The 18,644-nt window shown below is 30.7% G+C and overlaps 2 protein-coding genes across 4 annotated transcripts; both read left to right on the plus strand.

Moving 5' to 3' along the window:
• Positions 1-544: 544 nt before the first annotated feature.
• LOC109788826 (formate dehydrogenase, mitochondrial) lies at positions 545-3,124 on the plus strand. Its single transcript, XM_020347656.3, has 6 exons — positions 545-753; positions 1,007-1,178; positions 1,558-2,098; positions 2,215-2,339; positions 2,562-2,674; positions 2,768-3,124. The coding sequence occupies exons 1-6, from the start codon at positions 676-678 to the stop codon at positions 2,879-2,881; spliced, it is 1,143 nt and encodes a 380-aa protein (XP_020203245.1). The 5' UTR covers positions 545-675; the 3' UTR covers positions 2,882-3,124.
• A 2,977-nt stretch (positions 3,125-6,101) lies between these two features.
• LOC109788822 (formate dehydrogenase, mitochondrial) lies at positions 6,102-11,398 on the plus strand. 3 transcript variants are annotated; one of them, XM_020347650.3, is made up of 7 exons: positions 6,102-6,251; positions 6,400-6,491; positions 8,728-8,899; positions 9,453-9,993; positions 10,285-10,409; positions 10,696-10,808; positions 11,112-11,398. In XM_020347650.3, exons 2-7 carry the CDS (start codon positions 6,408-6,410, stop codon positions 11,223-11,225), a joined length of 1,149 nt encoding a protein of 382 aa, XP_020203239.1. In that variant the 5' UTR covers positions 6,102-6,251; positions 6,400-6,407; the 3' UTR covers positions 11,226-11,398. The 3 variants fall into 3 exon arrangements, with proteins under 3 accessions (XP_020203239.1, XP_020203240.1, XP_020203238.1); XM_020347651.3 differs by having other exon boundaries at positions 6,190-6,246; XM_020347649.3 differs by lacking the exons at positions 6,102-6,251; positions 6,400-6,491 and adding an exon at positions 8,409-8,612.
• The last annotated feature ends 7,246 nt before the right edge of the window (positions 11,399-18,644 follow it).

Here is an 18,644-nt window from a genome sequence, read left to right on the forward strand (position 1 = left end):
ATTTTTTTTTCTTTATTAGATTTATGTTGATATCAAATTAATTTAATCTTTTAAATAATAATTATTTTTAATTTGAAGACATAATTTTAATTTTTTTTTACCAATTTAAGATGTTATCTCAATAACAACTATGGAAGTTTGATATTCAAATAAAAAAGATTATAAGTGTAGTAAAAAATAACTAAGTGAAAAGTAATTTACACCGACAATCATAAGAGAGTTTAATATTAGATTTCTTAATTTTTTCAATTTATTATTAGACTTATTTCCACACAATCTTTTTTATCATGATGATAATTTTTTTTTTCAAATATCAATTGGACTCAATAATTTAGCTACAAGTAAAATTTTGATATAAATTTTATGTTTTTATGAATGAAAAAAAAAAAAGAATTTATCTTTAAAAATTAAAAAGTGAAAAAAAAGTGTCACCTAAAAATTGAAAGGCACACGTGAAGAAAATGAAAAGGCATGGGTCGTAGGGACAAAGAGTATTAAAAAGGCTGCTAGTGTTAGTGTTGGTTCATCCCTTCCCTAGTTGCCTTGTTATTCATATGCACTGTTATGTCTGCGGATACATTCTATATAAACCTCACCCTACTATGCTCTTCCACACACACACACACACTTCTTCTCTCTATTATCTCATTTTCATTTACGTAGCTACAACACAACATGGCTATGAAACGTGTTGCTTCCTCTGCGGTTCGCTCCATGCTGGCCTCTTCTTCCACCTTCACCAGGAACCTTCATGTAAGTAACCTCAATCAAATGTGACAAAATGTTTCCATGCTCTTGCCATGCAATTACACAAGTTTTAATCATTAGCACAATTTTACTTTTTCATCAAAATAAATGTCTCTAAGTGAACATTTAACCATTTTTACAGCTGAGCTGATCACGAATTGTTTTACTTATGCAAGACCATGATTAATATTTAATTCTTCAACTTTGTTTATATCCATGATTGTGATTTTTTCTTTTTTCTGTCTATGATTGAGAATAGACCCCAGGTGAAAAGAAGAAGATTGTTGGGGTGTTCTACAAAGGAAATGAGTATGCTTCATCGAATCCAAATTTTGTGGGATGTGTTGAAAGAGCATTGGGTATACGTGAGTGGCTAGAATCTCAGGGTCATCAGTACATCGTCACTGATGACAAAGAAGGACTCGATTCTGGTTAGTATCTTGCTAACTTTTATGAAAGAACTATATACATAATAACTATATTATTGATATGAACTATCTACTTACTATGTCAATAACAATTTTTGTCGAAAAACTTAAAAAAAGGACATCTTTACTAAGTTCTCCCTTCCCAATCATGTTTGTTTTATTAAACTTAAACTCATGATTTTGTTTGAAGAGATCGAGTCTGGTACTACTAGGACCAACCATTTGTTGGTAAAATTATATACATAATATTCCTTTGGTATTTCTCCAGACAGGGGTATCAACTATCAAAGTTATCAACACTAAAACATCATAAAAGGTAGATGTAATTATCTCTTAAAGATTTAATTGCTTGAACTTATGGTTATTTGTTGTGTTAATGCAGAACTTGAGAAGCACCTTCCTGATCTCCATGTCCTCATATCCACTCCATTTCATCCTGCTTACGTAACAGCAGAAAGAATAAAGAAAGCAAAAAATTTAGAGCTACTTTTGACTGCTGGCATTGGTTCTGATCACATTGATCTCAAAGCTGCAGCTGCTGCTGGTTTAACTGTGGCAGAGGTCACAGGAAGCAATGTGGTGTCGGTTGCAGAGGATGAACTCTTGAGAATCCTCGTACTAGTGAGGAATTTCTTGCCAGGGTACCATCAAGCTGTTAATGGGGAATGGAATGTTGCTGGCATTGCACATAGAGCTTATGATCTTGAAGGCAAGACAATAGGAACTGTTGGTGCTGGACGAATTGGGAAGCTTTTACTCCAAAGGTTGAAACCTTTTAACTGCAATCTTCTCTATTTTGATCGAGTTAGGATGGATCATGAGTTGGAGAAAGAGATTGGAGTGAAGTTTGAGGAGGAGCTTGATGCAATGCTTCCTAAGTGTGATGTAATTGTCATCAACATGCCTCTCACTGAGCAAACAAGGTATATTGCATGCTTTTTGTTGTATTAATTGGTTGAGACATGGGTTTTGAATGAATATTCAAATTCTTTGAGCATTTTCCTGTGTTGAGTAGTGACCAAAGTTTTTTGTGACTCAGGGGATTGTTTGACAAAAATAGAATTGCAAAGTGCAAGAAAGGTGTTGTGATTGTTAACAATGCTCGAGGGGCAATTATGGACACCCAGGCAATTGCTGATGCTTGCTCTAATGGCCATGTTGCAGGTAATTGTTTCCACCAACAAAACATGTAACTATTATTAAGTAATGTAATGACATTATTTTGTTAAGATATTAAAATCATTTATGTGCTTTCATCCAGCAAATTTTATCTAACAAGCAAACAATTCATATTATTGTTTGTTATTAACCCAATATAAGTTGTTAATTTAGATGTGAGACATATATATACATCAACATTTCCAAATCTTTTATTTGTATATATAGGTTACGGTGGTGATGTTTGGCCAACACAACCAGCTCCAAAGGATCATCCATGGCGATACATGCCAAACCATGCCATGACTCCTCATATTTCTGGCACCACCATAGATGCACAGGTATTTTAAGTTTGTATAACATTTTTGTGTCCAAGTTCTTTCACTTTGGTGCAACACTAACTAACATTAATGATAAACCAAACTTGTGTTCAGCTACGTTATGCTGCTGGGGTCAAAGACATGCTTGATAGGCACTTTAGGGGTGAAGACTTTCCAGAACAAAACTACATTGTGAAAGAAGGTCAACTTGCAAGCCAGTACCGTTGAAGTGCTGTGTTTCAGTGTCAATGTGGCCTTTGAATCTTCCATTTCTAAGGCCAACGAATGAGCAAATAAAAATCTAAGGGGCACTTTAATTGTGTACTTGGCTTTGTTGAATTTGAACTTGTTTAATTGAATCTCGGAAATAAAATTGTAAGGAACACTTTTCATGTTCCTTGTATGAATCTTGTATTTTCGAATTTGGATATGTACCGCTTGTAATGCAAGGAAATTAGTAAGGTTAACAAACACGTGAGTGAAAATTGAAGAACAAAATGTCCACCTAACCATAAGTAAATTTGGCTCTCTAATAACAAGAATTTTATACATATTAAATAAAATATATGATAAACTTAAACATATATTCATCAAATATAATACAATTAAATTGAATATGTACAACTAAATATTCAAAAGAATTTCTTGCGATTTTTTTTTCAATTATTTTTATGTATTTCATGCAAATTGTACTTACATTCATAAAAGTAACAAAAATGGATATATCTACTTTTCAAAATTGGTTTTGAGAAGGCCTTGTGATTGGATAGGTTGAAAATTTCAATGACTTACATTAACAAATTTTGGATTCCCATGAGTTTATCATGAATAGCACAATTATATCCTCCTTAATTGTTTGAGAAATGGAATAGTGAAAAACTTGATACTTCTATCGCAAAACAGAGATTTAAAACAAGGCAAGGAGATTCAATGTCTCTGTGTATGTTCAAGAATTTAACCTTCACACTTTTATGATTGCTTCAATCAAAGCTAATTTGGAGAATAACGTGGTTAAATCGCGGTCACGACTTTTGTGCCCAAGAATTCAATGATTAGCTTCAATTACATGGTTAGGGGACTCGCACTTCATCATTTGTAGCGACTTGTTGGCTAGTTTGGAAATGATCATATGTAGAACTCTTCAAAGATGTAACATTGGATAGTTGGTATATTCAAATGCATAGCCAATCCTTACATCACTTTATTAAATATAATAAAGTGATTTTGATATAATTAAAATGAATGTGGTAAACATCTTTTAACATCAACATCATTGTTGTGAAATGACATCTATAATGTTTAAAAATAACATTTCATCCTTTAAAAAAAAATACTTAAGCCTAGAGATAAAATTGAAATTCCGCGTGATTCGAAAAAAATTGGTACACTTTAAAGTTTAAGCTTAAATGGAATAATAACTATCTAAAATGATTTCTCAATTACAACAGTCTTCTAATAGTTAGATATATACATGGCTCATAGGAAACAAGTTTTTAGGATTATGTTGTATATATATATAAACTTGAATGCAACTATGCTCGACTCGTAGCAATCTATCATAGAGTCAAGTTAGCATAGAACTCGAGATACCAAACTCTTGTATGTGAATTGGATTCCATTAGTGTGTTATCTTGGGTCTTGTAGGGTGTCCATCAACTTCATTGGTATGCTCTTTTAGTCAATAGTACTAAAGCTTTCAAGACTTATTCTTGAAACTTCACTTTCTTGCACACATATATAGTGAAGCCAATGAATGTGGCAAGAAAGGGAGCCTCCTTAGATCGTGCATTTGTCAATTGGGAAAGTTGCCTTCGCACAATTATGTTATATTTGATGTTCACTGCATTATTTTAACGTCGACAACCATATTTTAACACTATTAAAAGACCAAACTTTAAAGAACTATGAAGATAAGTAGAATTTTTTTTTGGTTCGTCTCTGGAGTATTCACTGTCGATAGATGTGACTAATCTTCTAGCTATGTTGGAAGTACCTCAAAAGGTGAGATAGCTGACCCCAAGATTTAACACGGCTGCATACACAAGACAGAATTCGAACTCCTAAACTTGCTTAGAATCAACTCCTACTGCTGAACCACGCGCTTAAAATTAAGATAAGTAAAATTTGAAGATAATAATATAATACTCATATCTTTTTTAAAAAAATATTCACATATGTACTCGCTAGAATAATAATATTAATATTTATCAATGTAATTTAAAAGTTTTAACAAGCATTTTAGTACATATCCAATGTACAAGATAAAATGCTTACTTTATATCACTACAATTTATGATAAATAAATAATTTAAATATATGAATTATATTATGATTAAAATTCATAACAAATAAATATTTTTGAGTATATAAATTTTATTTTAGATTTATATAATAATTTATTTTTAATATAAGGTTTTTTTAATTACTGTTAATTTTTAAAATATTAAAATTCAATAAAAAATACTAAAACTAAAAAACAAATCAAAAGGATGAGAAGTTGAAAAAAAATTCTGAAAATATTATCTAAAAATACTTTCATTGAAAATAAACATTCTTAATTCTTAAAATACTTTCGTTAAAGAATAATTTTAAAAAATATTTTCTTTTAGTATAATCATTTTATTTTTTATATAAAAAATAATAATAACAAAAATTATATTTAATCACAACATTTTATTTTATTTTATCTAAGAAACACAGAGTGGTTAATACTTGAATCCCGTGTAACCGTGGCGACTCGTCCAGTCTCAGGGCAGAACAAATTCAAGTTGGATACATGCATTCTGAATGCTAACGGGCCCACGACCAAAATGGTAGTAACTATTAAATAAGAACCCTCTCTTTGTTTTAATTAATTAAATAAAAAATTTACATTTATCTTTATATTTTCCGAAAACACTTTAATCAATGCTAAATATTATATAATATATTTGGCTCAAGTATTCGCCTTCCATAAAATAGGAGTGTGCAAAAAAATTCAAATCGACCCGAATCAATCTATAATCAATTTAATTTATATTAAAAAATTTAATTCATTTTAAAAAAAAAATTAACTGAATCACTTTATAAAATTAGTTTAGTTATCTGATTTATTTTTACAAAGTAGATTAGTTGATTTCGGTTTGATTTTTTTAAAAAATTAATTCATATATGAATAAAAAGTGAATAACTGTACCGCATCAAACCGATCTAATTTTAAAAAAACCAATTCATATTTTAGAAAAACTAAACCGATTTACTTTATAAAAAATTGGATCGATTAATCGATTCACTTTATAAAAAAGTAAATTAGTTAACCCATTTACTTTTATAAAATGGTTCGGATCGGATCCGCGATACCACCCTACGACAAATAACACCATAGCTGTATTTATAATTTATTTGAATTAAAGTTGAGATTAGGAAGCGGATAAGATGGCGACAGTGACAAATGAGTGATTAAACAAATAAACAAGCAAAGAAAAGTGAAATGAAAGAGTGGCACGTGGGAGTTGAAAGGCACACGTGTATAAAGAAACAAGATGAGAAGACAAGAAAGAAAGACAGAGAAAGGAGTAAAGGCTGCTAACGTTAGTTCTTCCCTTCCCAAGCCAGCTAGGTTTCTACATATGCTTTCTACTCTTCCCTCTGCCGATGTTTTACTGACTCGTGTTCTTTTTGATTCCTATATAAACCTCACCCCTCTTCTCTCTGTTATTTCGATTTCATTTTAATTTGGTGAATTTCATTTTCATTTACATAGATAGATAGATACATGATCATGGCCATGAAACGTGTTGCTTCCTCTGCGGTTCGCTCTCTGCTCGCCTCTTCTTCAACCTTCACCAGAAACCTTCATGTAAGTCCAATCATGTGTTAAATTTATTTGCGTCTTTTTTACTTCTCAATTTTAAGGTTTTGTTTCGACGATGAACGCTGCGATCTGGTATGTGTCACTTTCGTCAATGCGTTATCCGTGACGATGATCACGGGATTCCGTTTGTGATTTGTTGTTTTCTTCATTATGCAAGTACACGTGGTAGAGTCCCTCTGCTATCAAACTTTGCTTGCATTCATATGGCTTTTCTTTAGGACTCTATCATACATTTCTTTTTTTCATATACTTTATATTATTAGTTTTAATTTATTAAAAGTTACAGAGTAAAAAAGAAGATTATTAAATAGGAATTTTTTTTCAATATTCGTCGAATCAGATTGATTCAATGAATCCGATCATTTAAATGAAATTAATAATTAAATATGTTTTTATTCTTTAATTTCTTTTTTTTGCTGTTGTTATTTTCATTTTCTACCCTCAGTAGGTTTTATTTAATTTTAATTTTTAAAATTTTTCTTCACAAACAAAAGTATGTCAAAGATAAAAAAGTTGTTTAATACAAGAAAAAGTTCATATACTAAAAATAAAAAAAGTGATAAAAAAATTTAAGAACTAAAAGAAATAAAAAAATTTCAAAACTATAAATAAAAATTGATAAAAGTTTAACGGCAAGGTTAGAGTCAACTACAACCCACCTACTCCTATCTTATTTTTAGTCTGAAAGAATTAAAGTATAAGGAAACTGAATTGGATCTCCAAGTTCTAGGAGAATGATTTATCCAGTTGAGATAATTTTTAAATTAATTATATTGGTTTAGATTTTTGGTTAATTAGTTCATTTTACTTTAGATTTAAAAACTATCGGGTGGTTTGGATACCAGATCTATCTATTTTGACTCGCTCGATTACCCAATTGATTATTTTTAAATTTTAGATTAATTTAACTCATTTTATAAAGAAATTTATTTTTTATTTTAATACAAAATTATTGAGATATATAAAGTGATAATTATTGAAAATATTAATTCAATTCTAATCAGATTGCTATTTTTTTTTAAATATGAACCAAATAAAATCAATTAAATATAATGAATTTGAATTTGATTTAAATTAGATTTTGCATCAAATACGATTAAATCGAATCCATGAACATTTCTAATTTTGGTGAGGTCCATTCCATTTCTCTTCCTCGTTTGATTTAATTATTAAATTATGGCACAACAAACAAAAATTCCCCTTGCTCTGTCCAGAAAAGGCCGTAGGCACTCTTAATTATGAGTGTTTTTCTTTCACTGATCAAAAGTTTATTCAGGGAAAATGATCATGAGAATGAGAATGCAATATTCTGATGTTTATTACAAGTTTTTGAAAATTATTTTCCAGTATTATTAATTCATGATAAAGTTGGAACTTCCATTTTTATTATGCTTTCTTATATTTTTATTCCCAAGTAAAGGAGCTAGAAAAGTTATATTTCCATATGAATATAAGAAGTCTATAATTCATTAAATTATAAACAGAAATTAAAATTTATTTTCAAAATATTATTAAATTATAAACAGGGATTTATTAAACAACGAGTTGAATTCCAATAATTTTATAATTCTTAACAAATTTCACTCATTAAAAAATATATTTAGAATGATATATTATCGACAAACATGTGGATCAGCTGGTTCAAGTTATTTCAGCTTAGCTAATGATCACAAATTCTAGTTCTACTCGAATAAAATTATTTTCAGTAGAGAATATATATAGTCTATAAAAGAAATATTATTATCATTTATTTGTCATTATCTATGTCAGCAACTTGAATTTTTCTGGTGTATTGAACTGAGGCCAAACTGAAACATGTTCTTCATGCAAAGGCCTAGTTTCCATGTCACGTGTACGTGTCATCAGCTGGCAACCCCTCGTTTTCTATATAACGTAGCATTATCTCCCTCACCAACATACACACACCCCAATAACAAATCTTTCACTAGTTGCTCTTCTTAGTTCTCTGTTGTATCATTTTTATTGCTATCCTTGATTTCACCCTCCAACATGAGTGATCTCACGGAAGCACAAACATACCAAGTCCACACAACAACACATGTTGAAACTGTTGATACCCCAGACAAAAACACACCCTCAATAAATGTGTGTTAGTGCATTACATTTAATTATTTATTATTTACACAGCTGAACATGATTAATATATAATTCTACATCTTCGTTGATTAATTTTTATTTCTTTCCCTGTGATTGAGAATAGGCCCCAGGTGAAAGGAAGAAGATTGTAGGGGTATTCTACAAAGGGAATGAGTATGCTTCACTGAATCCCAATTTTGTTGGATGTGTTGAAGGAGCATTGGGTATACGTGAGTGGTTAGAATCACAGGGTCATCAGTACATTGTCACTGATGACAAAGAAGGACCTGATTCTGGTTAGTATTTTGTTAACTTAATTCAAGCTTATACAACATTAACTTGGGGCTTGGGAGTAGCCTAATGATTTGCTTTACCTATTTATTCTATAGATTATTCCAACACTTTGACACCTTTTTTTAACAGAATTATATATACATCTACTTTTAGTAAGAACCACAAAAAGTATACCCTTAGTAATTCTCCAGACAAGGATAAATTCTGAGACTATGTGGTCCTAACAATTTCCATATGACATGTTATCAACTCTTTTAATGTGGTGATGCGTTGTGCAAAAATTGGTTGGGAACGTGTCTCGAACCATATAATAAATTAATAATATATCTTAAACAAGAGTATTATTAACATTAGTGTACCAAGCAGGTTAGCTCAGTTGGTCGAGTAATGTGTGCAAGTGATTAAAACCCTTTTGCACTATGTTCGATTCTTATCGATATAAAAAATAAATCAACATTAGTGTAATCAACACTATAATATAATGGAAAGATAACTGTAATTATCTCTTCAAGTTCTTAATTGCTTGAAACTCAATAATTTGTTGTCGTGCTGCAGAACTTGAGAAACACATTCCTGATCTCCATGTCCTCATATCCACTCCATTTCACCCTGCATATGTCACTGCTGAAAGAATAAAGAAGGCCAAAAATCTAGAGCTGCTTTTGACTGCTGGCATTGGTTCCGATCACATTGATCTCAAAGCTGCAGCGGCTGCTGGGTTAACTGTGGCAGAGGTCACAGGAAGCAATGTGGTGTCGGTTGCAGAGGATGAACTCATGAGAATCCTCATTCTAGTGAGGAATTTCTTGCCAGGGTACCATCAGGCTGTTAAAGGGGAATGGAATGTTGCTGGCATTGCACATAGAGCTTATGATCTTGAAGGCAAGACAATAGGAACTGTTGGTGCTGGACGAATTGGGAAGCTTTTACTCCAAAGGTTGAAACCTTTTAACTGCAATCTTCTCTATTTTGATCGAGTTAGGATGGATTCTGAGCTGGAGAAAGAGATTGGAGCAAAGTTTGAGGAGGACCTTGATGCGATGCTTCCAAAGTGTGATGTAATTGTTATCAACACCCCTCTCACTGAGCAAACAAGGTATACTTTTAATATCAATCTGAAAAAAATAAATAAATTACACATGAAATCTTGAGCCTTGTATAATTTTCAAAACAGTTATTATGAGCAGTGCATTATTATCAGTATTTATCATAAGGAATTAATTTATGGTTAATTCAACATAAAAGTGATAAGTGCTTCATTTGAGTGATGTATATGTACTTTTTGTGATTTTTGTTGTACTGGTTGAGACATGAGTTATGCATTGTCTTTCAAATTATTTGATTATCTCTCATAGATGACTAGTGACCAAAGAATTTTGTTTTTCAGGGGATTGTTTGACAAGAATAGAATTGCGAAGTGCAAAAAAGGTGTCTTGATTGTTAACAATGCTCGAGGGGCAATTATGGACACCCAAGCACTTGCTGATGCTTGCACTAGTGGCCACGTTGCAGGTAATTTCTAAAACCAGATGACAAAAAAGAATCGTGTTTTCAGCAACAAAACATGATTCTACTATTAACCTAATGTAATACCATAGTTTTGTTAGATACTAAAATCATTTTTGTGCTCAAGCTATGGGGATAGTTGATTCATGGCAACTTTTATGTGACAAGCTAACAATTCATGTTGTTTGTTAATATTCCTTTTTAAGTTGTTTAGATGTGTGAGAAATTTTCATCATCCTTTCCATTGCAAATTTTTTCATCCTCTTTCCAAATATCTTATTTGTATGTATAGGTTATGGTGGTGATGTTTGGCCCATACAACCAGCCCCAAAGGATCATCCATGGCGCTACATGCCAAACCATGCCATGACTCCTCATATTTCTGGCACCACCATAGATGCACAGGTATTTTTACTTTGGACAAAACTTAGATGCAGTATCATAGGTGTTGTCGGTATTGTTCCAGTATTGTTCTTTAATCAGAGTTAGAATTTATTCAATGTGCATAAGTGTATATTATTCAGGTTTGCATTAAATATATATACATATTATCGCAGTGAACTTTTAACTCTGATTAGAGAATAATACCAACAACAGTTGTGCTACTGTACTTAAGTTGTCTCTTCAATTTCTGTAGCACTATTGTGCCTAAGTTGTTTCACTCACTCGGTGGAACACTAACATTAGCAATAAATCAAACTTGTTCAGTTACGTTATGCTGCTGGGGTCAAAGACATGCTTGATAGGCACTTTAGGGGTGAAACCTTTCCAGAACAAAACTACATTGTCAAGGAGGGTCAACTTGCAAGCCAATACCGGTGAAGTCGTGTCTATCAATGTGGCCTTAGAAACTTCCATTTTTAAGGCCAAGGGGATGAACAAATAAAGATCTAGCTAGAGGGCACTGTAATGATGTGTACTTGCTTTGTTGAATTTGAACTCGTTTATTCGAATCTCGGAAATAAAATTGTAAGCAACACTCCATGTTCCATGTATGAGTCTTGTGTTATTCGAATTTGAATTTGTAATACTTTTAATGAGAGGAAATTAGACAAAAACGTGATTGAAAAATGAACAACAAAATGTCCCCCATACCAAAATGATGAACAGGATTTGTGAAGGAAAACAAGAGTTGTGGTTGGAACAATACTTCTCCACAGATCAAATGGGGAGTTATTTGTAGCGATCGAGAGCATGTGCGATTCTAGTGAGTCATGCACATATCTTGCCACTGAATATAGTTCCTCTAGGATACCAAGGGAAACTTTTGAAAGTACCCCATTTTTCTTGTATCCACATATGGACTTAGCCACAGCTCTATTACTGAAAACTTGCTTCTAACCCAATAATTAATTTACATATAACATTATAAATGACCAATATAAAATCTAAATCTTGCTTGAATCTTTATCTGAATGATAGAGTCGAACAATTCTTGCTCCTTTTATTTGTTAAGGCATATGTTGAACATAAAGGAGGCAATGGCATAAAAAATACAACAAGATCTACTACACAAACAAATAGTCTAAACAAAACACGCATAAATTTAAATATGGTTTAAGAATGCAATAAAAAGTATTGAGAGGTTTTCATAAAAGTTGAAAAGAAAATAAAAAAATAAAAAAATGAAGAACAATAAAACCAATTTATTTTTACCTTTTTACATTGTCTCAAACACTAAGAATGGAGATTGGAGGATTTCATAAAATACTTAAATTTTAAATTTAATGGCTTAAGAATGTAATAATAAAAAAAGTGAGACTGTGAGAGATTACCGTCAAAGTTAAAAATACAATACATAATAATAATAATAATAATAATAATAATAATAATAATAATAATAGACAATAAAATAGACTCATTGCGTATCTTATTCAATGATTAAAGAAAGAAATTTGAAAAGATGAATAGATGTCTTCAATTTTAATTTGTTGGTAAATAAAGATAGAAAAAAGAAAACAACGTTATAAAAATTCAAAGAATTATCAATATATCGGTTTTAATCACTTTAGTTTATTCAAATTAAAATATATACAAACTAATACCCTTAGATTATATACTTGTTATTATTTATTTAATTATTATAATTAAATATAATTATATATTAGTTAATACTTTTAAAATATATGGTTATTATTTTAGAGTATTCCTCCGTTATAAAATCCTTCCTTAGTTATTGGTTTTGATCATATGCTAAATTGGTCTTATTATAAAAAAAATGGTTGAGGGAAGAGCCAAAGTAATAATAGTAGTATTGTTGTATTTATTAGTGTGTCTGGATATTTTATGATAGGTATTTTGGACATTCTATATTAGTTAGGACCGCGTCATAGATCCAAATAATATAGAATGTTTTCATATTCTATGACGATTCAACACCTGACATAGAAACTTCACCTTTTATGTCAAGTGATCAACACCCGTTATAGTAAGAGTTTGAGGGGATGCATATTAATATATTAATGTCTACATTTTATGATGAGTATGACCATATCCATCATAGAAAACTTATATTCTATGACGGATATGGTCACACCCATTATAAAAGGCTCACATTCTATGATAGGTAACATCACACTTGTCATAAAATGTGTAGTTTTTTTATTTTTAATATGTTCATTTTTTGAATTTGTTCAAACCTATACAACAGAAATACATTCCAATACATTTTAGGCAATTCAAATCAACATATTATTGCCTAGTTCAATACAAACCTATATAGCATACGATATCTATCATTTAAATTGAATTAATGAATAAATTAAACATTATAAAATTAAAGATAGTTAACTATAAAGTTAAAGTTAATAATAATTGTCATTAATTAATAACAAATGTACATAAATAAAACTAAAATAATGCACTCAAATATGTACCAAGAGGATAAAACTAAAACATAAATATCTAGTCAATGTACACTTATAAAACTAAAATAATGTATAAAAACTTAAATCAATCAACCTTTAATTGTCTCAAGAAAAGAAGATGTTTATCCTTTGTGGATATCTTCCATGTCTTCATGAGCAAATGGATGTGAATTTTTGAATACCTACACAATAAATTCAAAATAGAGATAATTTAAACATTAGTTCGATCATTACATTGTTGTATGATCATTTAAAGTAATTATTTTGATTTAAAAATATATTACCTCTCTCCATGAGTCCGTAATGTTGCCAATAATAATGATAAGCATATGTTTCATCACGTAATAGTCACACTCATGATTACTAGTTTAACTTGGGTACTATAATATAAAACATAAATAAATCATACTTATAATATATTTTAATTGAATTTTAACTACTATTTGGTTGACAGTTGACTTACATTTGGGAAAATATATTGAAGCTTCTTCCTAGCTAGTGGAGGAAGCCTCTCCAACCTCAAACTTGCTTCCAAAGACCTACGAAAATAAATGATAAACCAAAAATAGATAAATGATACAATTTTTGTTTGTTTGTTTCATGAAATTATAAAAAAAAATGACAAAGATTGAACTTAGATGCTTACGAGTCAATGATGTATCTAAAAGACAAGTTAGTAATTTTCTTGTCTAATGAACAAAGGAGAACTATAAGAAACTAACTCAAAAATTATCACGAGGAGTTGTCAAAATATCCACTACATTTTTTTAATAGTTAGAAATTGATAAGTTACTATAAACATAAAATCAAATATAATACAAGTATTTACCCATTAAAATAAGGTGATAAGTACATCTCTTTTCTACCATCCTTGAACCGATTTATCAAATATTGGTTCATCTTAGTGTCTTTGTTCCCAACACATTTGATGACAATCGGTTCGATAAAACCATAATAAAAGACATTTTGCATGGCCACAACCACATGATGAATATACCTATAATTGTGAAAAGAAATATAATGTAAGAAATGTGTAATTAAATATATTAAATTAATAACTATTACAAATAATACTTTCCTAATCCATAACTAGATCACTGAGATGGATAGAAGGTCAACACCAAAACTATGTCTAAGGCATCACGTTGGCATATAAAGAAAGGGATAGGCATATATATCCCTACCAATGGCCTCTAGAGGTATGATTATTTGTAGTCATGCCTCCCAAGATCAATTGATGCCAATGCCAAAAGGATGGATTGGAAAAAGGTCAGTAGGTGTTGCACGTGGTGCAACAATAACTTTCCCCTTTCCACAAGCAACCAAAACATCATATAATACAAGTAATTAAGTTAATAAAACATAATTAATTAAGGATATCATTAAAATGTATTAAATTGAAGCATTGATTACCTTAGGCACATAGACCCTAGTTAGCCTACTTGACCATAGGATAAAGGCACCTAAGGCATGTCCCATTGTCTGAACCTCTATTGTGGGCACATGGACTCAAGCATTATGCTCTCTAACGTCGACAACCTCCACTTGTAGCATATAATCTACAATCTCCTAGTGGTGGATGGTTAATCCCAACATATACATCTTACCTATGGCCACCAATTGCTTCGACGTGCCATCAATGTATAATTTCACATCTAATTGTGTTACATTAATTGCATCCTTTTTTAATGTCGAAGAGGTAGCAAAACTCCTCTTTGAGTTGGTAGAAGAAGGAGGAAGAGGAGGACAATGACAAGGAGAATGAGGAGAGAGTTGTTGTCGTGGGACCCATGGACACGAGCTCTGCCTTGAGGTCTGCCAAAAGTTGCACCTTTTTGACACTCTTTACCTCACAGTATTGTAATACATGAAATAAATAAAAATTGAATCAAAACATCTATCATAAGTAAATCTCAATTGTTCAACATGAAAAGTATCACATTTTAACTAACAATAACCAACTAAAGTCTAACTGAAACCTAATACATTAGAAATAACAATTGTCCTAAGAGCATAATAACAAAAATAAATCCTAACTAAACCCTAAGGTTACATTTATCAAAGCAAAATTCCAAAAGAAAAAACTAGGCCTCATCACTAACATCATTAACATCCTAATGAATATCGCCTACAACAAAATCCAAAAGGAACAACAATAAGAAATGGAAAGTGAGAAACATCTTACTTTGCCTCACAACATAAGAGATAGTTGGATAGTCAAACACACCACAAGGTATAATAACAATAATGTATACATATACATATATCATGACAAGATAGTGCAACAAGGTCAATCACAATTCCTACAACAATGTTCATTACACGAATACATTAACACACATAATGCAATGGACATAGAATTCAATGTGCATATGCATGTGACATCAATAAAATCAAGTATCAACTATTGCCCCAAGGCCACCACCTGAAGGCTCACAACTATCAACTATTGTCTGAAGGCCACTGTCCAAAGGCTCACAACTGTCAGTTGTTGCTCGAAGGCCACTACCCAAAGGCATTGTCAACTATTGCATAAAGACTAAATCTTAGTTATGCTCATAGTTTTAAAAACTGGACCGGTCATCGAACCGGTTAAGGTACTGAGTCAGTGGGTCAAAGGTTGAACCGGTGGGTCATTAGTTGAACCGCATGACTCTGTTTTTATTTATTTTTATTAAAAAATATTCATATTAAATATATTTTATACTTATAAATTTTAATAAATTCATATCTTATTTTAAATTTCAATTTTTCTATCTTATTTAAAATTATTTTTATTTTTATTTTGTAAAAAAATACATAAAAAATTACATGTTAAACGGTATATTAATACAAATTAAAAATATAAATAACATGTACATATATAATATGCTTACAATTAATATCACAAAATAATATATGTAATATTTACATAAATATTATATTATTAAATATATAATTTAAAATTAATAATATATTATAAAAGTTATTTAAGTTGTATATATTGCAAACAAATATATTAGAACAAGTAGTCATTGTTATATTTAATAAGACTCCTTGCTTTTTCATTAAGAGATTCAATTTTCATTATTATTTTTTGTGATTTATGGTCCCTTAAAAAAATTTAGAAAAAAAAAAGAAAAAAAAATGGTTGAACCGGTTTGACCCACCGGTTCACCAGTTGAACCGGAAAATTGACCGGTTCAATCCGGTTTGAAACGGGTCGACTGCATAACCGATCCAACTTAAGATTCGGACCGGCTGGACCACCGGTTCCCGGTCCAACCGGTCTGACCGGCCGGTTCGGTCCGGTTTTTAAATCACTGGTTATGCTTATGATGCATTTCAAACAACACTCAATGCATTATCATATTATAACAATATGCATCATAATTGTATGTCAATTTATGTGTCACAATAGTATTATCAATATATCAAGGCAAAACCCCATTAACTTTATCAAGATATCAATATATATACTCAAAAAATTTACCATTTAAGGATTTTCCATATACATTTTATTAACAACATTCAATTCTCATATCTGTTAGAAAAGAATGGCACAATCCAAGAGGGGGGGTGAATTGGATTCTATGATACTTAAAAAATTTCAGAGTATTTAGGATCTTTATTTCACTTAAACTTTTCTAAGACTGAATTTTCAAATGAAGCTTCTTTAAAGACTTGTTATAGAAGAATGAATTCTATATGCTCTCTTGATTACAAAATAATGAGGTTCAAAGTTAATGCCAATATGTAATGCTTTTACTCAGTTAAAACCAACAATATTCTTGCACACATGCTAATCAAGAATCATCTTCTTTAATGAACAATTAAGATATTACTCAAAGTAAAAGATAAAGGTAGAAGAAGATTGCACAAGTCTTTTATCCTAGTTCAGTCACTCCACATGTGACCTACATCCAGTCCTCAATCAGAACCTGATCAAGATTTGTTCCACTATCTCAATGAAGAAGGTTTACAAGCATACCACACATGCGTATACTTCAACACTAAAGATAACCACTTTATTGACCCCAAGAAAGCACCCCTTGTAGAAACTCACTACAAGAATCCTTACCACTTGAGAAACCCTCTCAAGATTTTACAAGTATTCACAAAGAATTAAGGAACGAATTCACCTGGAATTCAGAAGCAAATCTTAATCTTCCCTTTTCAAGAATATGATGATGATGATGATCCCTTCTCAAAGTTTTTCACAAACGTTTTTCTTCTTGGATTCACAAAGAAAACTCTCCAAGATTGTCACAAAGACTCCACAAAAAAACTTTTCTAAATTTGATTCTCAATTCTAACTATGTTCTGAAGTTTCAAAATGTTCAAACTATTAATAACAGTTTCAGAACCAGATAATCGATTATTTTAAAGAATAATCGATTATTTTATTCTTCAGGTTTTCTGGAAACCAAACAAGAACAATATAATCGATTATTTTGCTGGATAATCGATTATTCCAAAGAGTCATTTCTGGGATAATCGATTATTTCACAAATAATCAATTATTGCAGCAAGGCATCCCATTTTGCCTGTTGCTGGAATAATCGATTATATTTAATGATAATCGATTATTTTGAGTTAGTTTTCACAACTTCGTTTTAAGTCTCAAAATAACTTTTTAGCCCCTTTAACTCATCATCATACATCCTCTAATTAGTTTAGATATAGATTTGGCTTATGCACACAGCACACACAACAAATAAAATCATTCAAAACAATTTATACACTAATTCCTATTACATATCACATAGCACTTTCTTTGACTTTGTTTTTGTCTTCTTAGTTGTTGTCGTCCTTGACACACATTTGTTATCATCAAAACTCTTCAAGCACCAGAGATGTTCTCATCAAGCTCAGACTTCAACAATCTCAACAATATCTTCATAATTTCATATTCAATCATATCCATCAATTATTACAAGAATCATTCATCGGACAAGATAACCAACACACAACACATTGTATCACATGAGAGTCATATGTTCACAATTCAAACACAGATTCATATATTTTAACTTGATACACCTCAAGTTATTAACAATCAATTCACATTATAACTTATTTATAATTGTTCTCTCTCATGATTTCTCTTTCCTAAGTATTGTTATAGGCACCTCAAATCATTTATAAGATCAAACATCTAAAGGGTAAAACTATTCATTATCATCACTCACAAACTATACTTTCATAACTTAATCTTCTAATTAAGACATAATGTTGTCTAAACATCTTATATAGAACTATACATATACTATCAAGTTGATTTTTTTTATAGAAAGATAAGACAATTTCCTACAACTTTAATGTTGATCTCATGAGCTAATTCTATCATCAATCTATTGTTTTAAAAAAGTACAAAATCGTAATATTTCAACCA

The sequence above is a fragment of the Cajanus cajan genome, chromosome 2 (assembly GCF_000230855.2).
Source record: "Cajanus cajan strain Asha chromosome 2, NIPB_CcT2T_4, whole genome shotgun sequence".
Lineage (NCBI taxonomy): Eukaryota > Viridiplantae > Streptophyta > Magnoliopsida > Fabales > Fabaceae > Cajanus > Cajanus cajan.

Coding starts and splice junctions, on each gene's coding strand:
- LOC109788826 (XM_020347656.3), top strand. CDS start 676: ATGGCTATGAAACGTGTTGCTTCCTCTGCGGTTCGCTCCATGCTGGCC. Junction 1,179..1,557: donor CAAAGAAGGACTCGATTCTG/GTTAGTATCTTG, acceptor GTGTTAATGCAG/AACTTGAGAAGCACCTTCCT. Junction 2,099..2,214: donor CCTCTCACTGAGCAAACAAG/GTATATTGCATG, acceptor TTTGTGACTCAG/GGGATTGTTTGACAAAAATA.
- LOC109788822 (XM_020347649.3), top strand. CDS start 8,517: ATGAGTGATCTCACGGAAGCACAAACATACCAAGTCCACACAACAACA. Junction 8,613..8,727: donor AAAACACACCCTCAATAAAT/GTGTGTTAGTGC, acceptor GATTGAGAATAG/GCCCCAGGTGAAAGGAAGAA. Junction 10,809..11,111: donor GCACCACCATAGATGCACAG/GTATTTTTACTT, acceptor AAACTTGTTCAG/TTACGTTATGCTGCTGGGGT.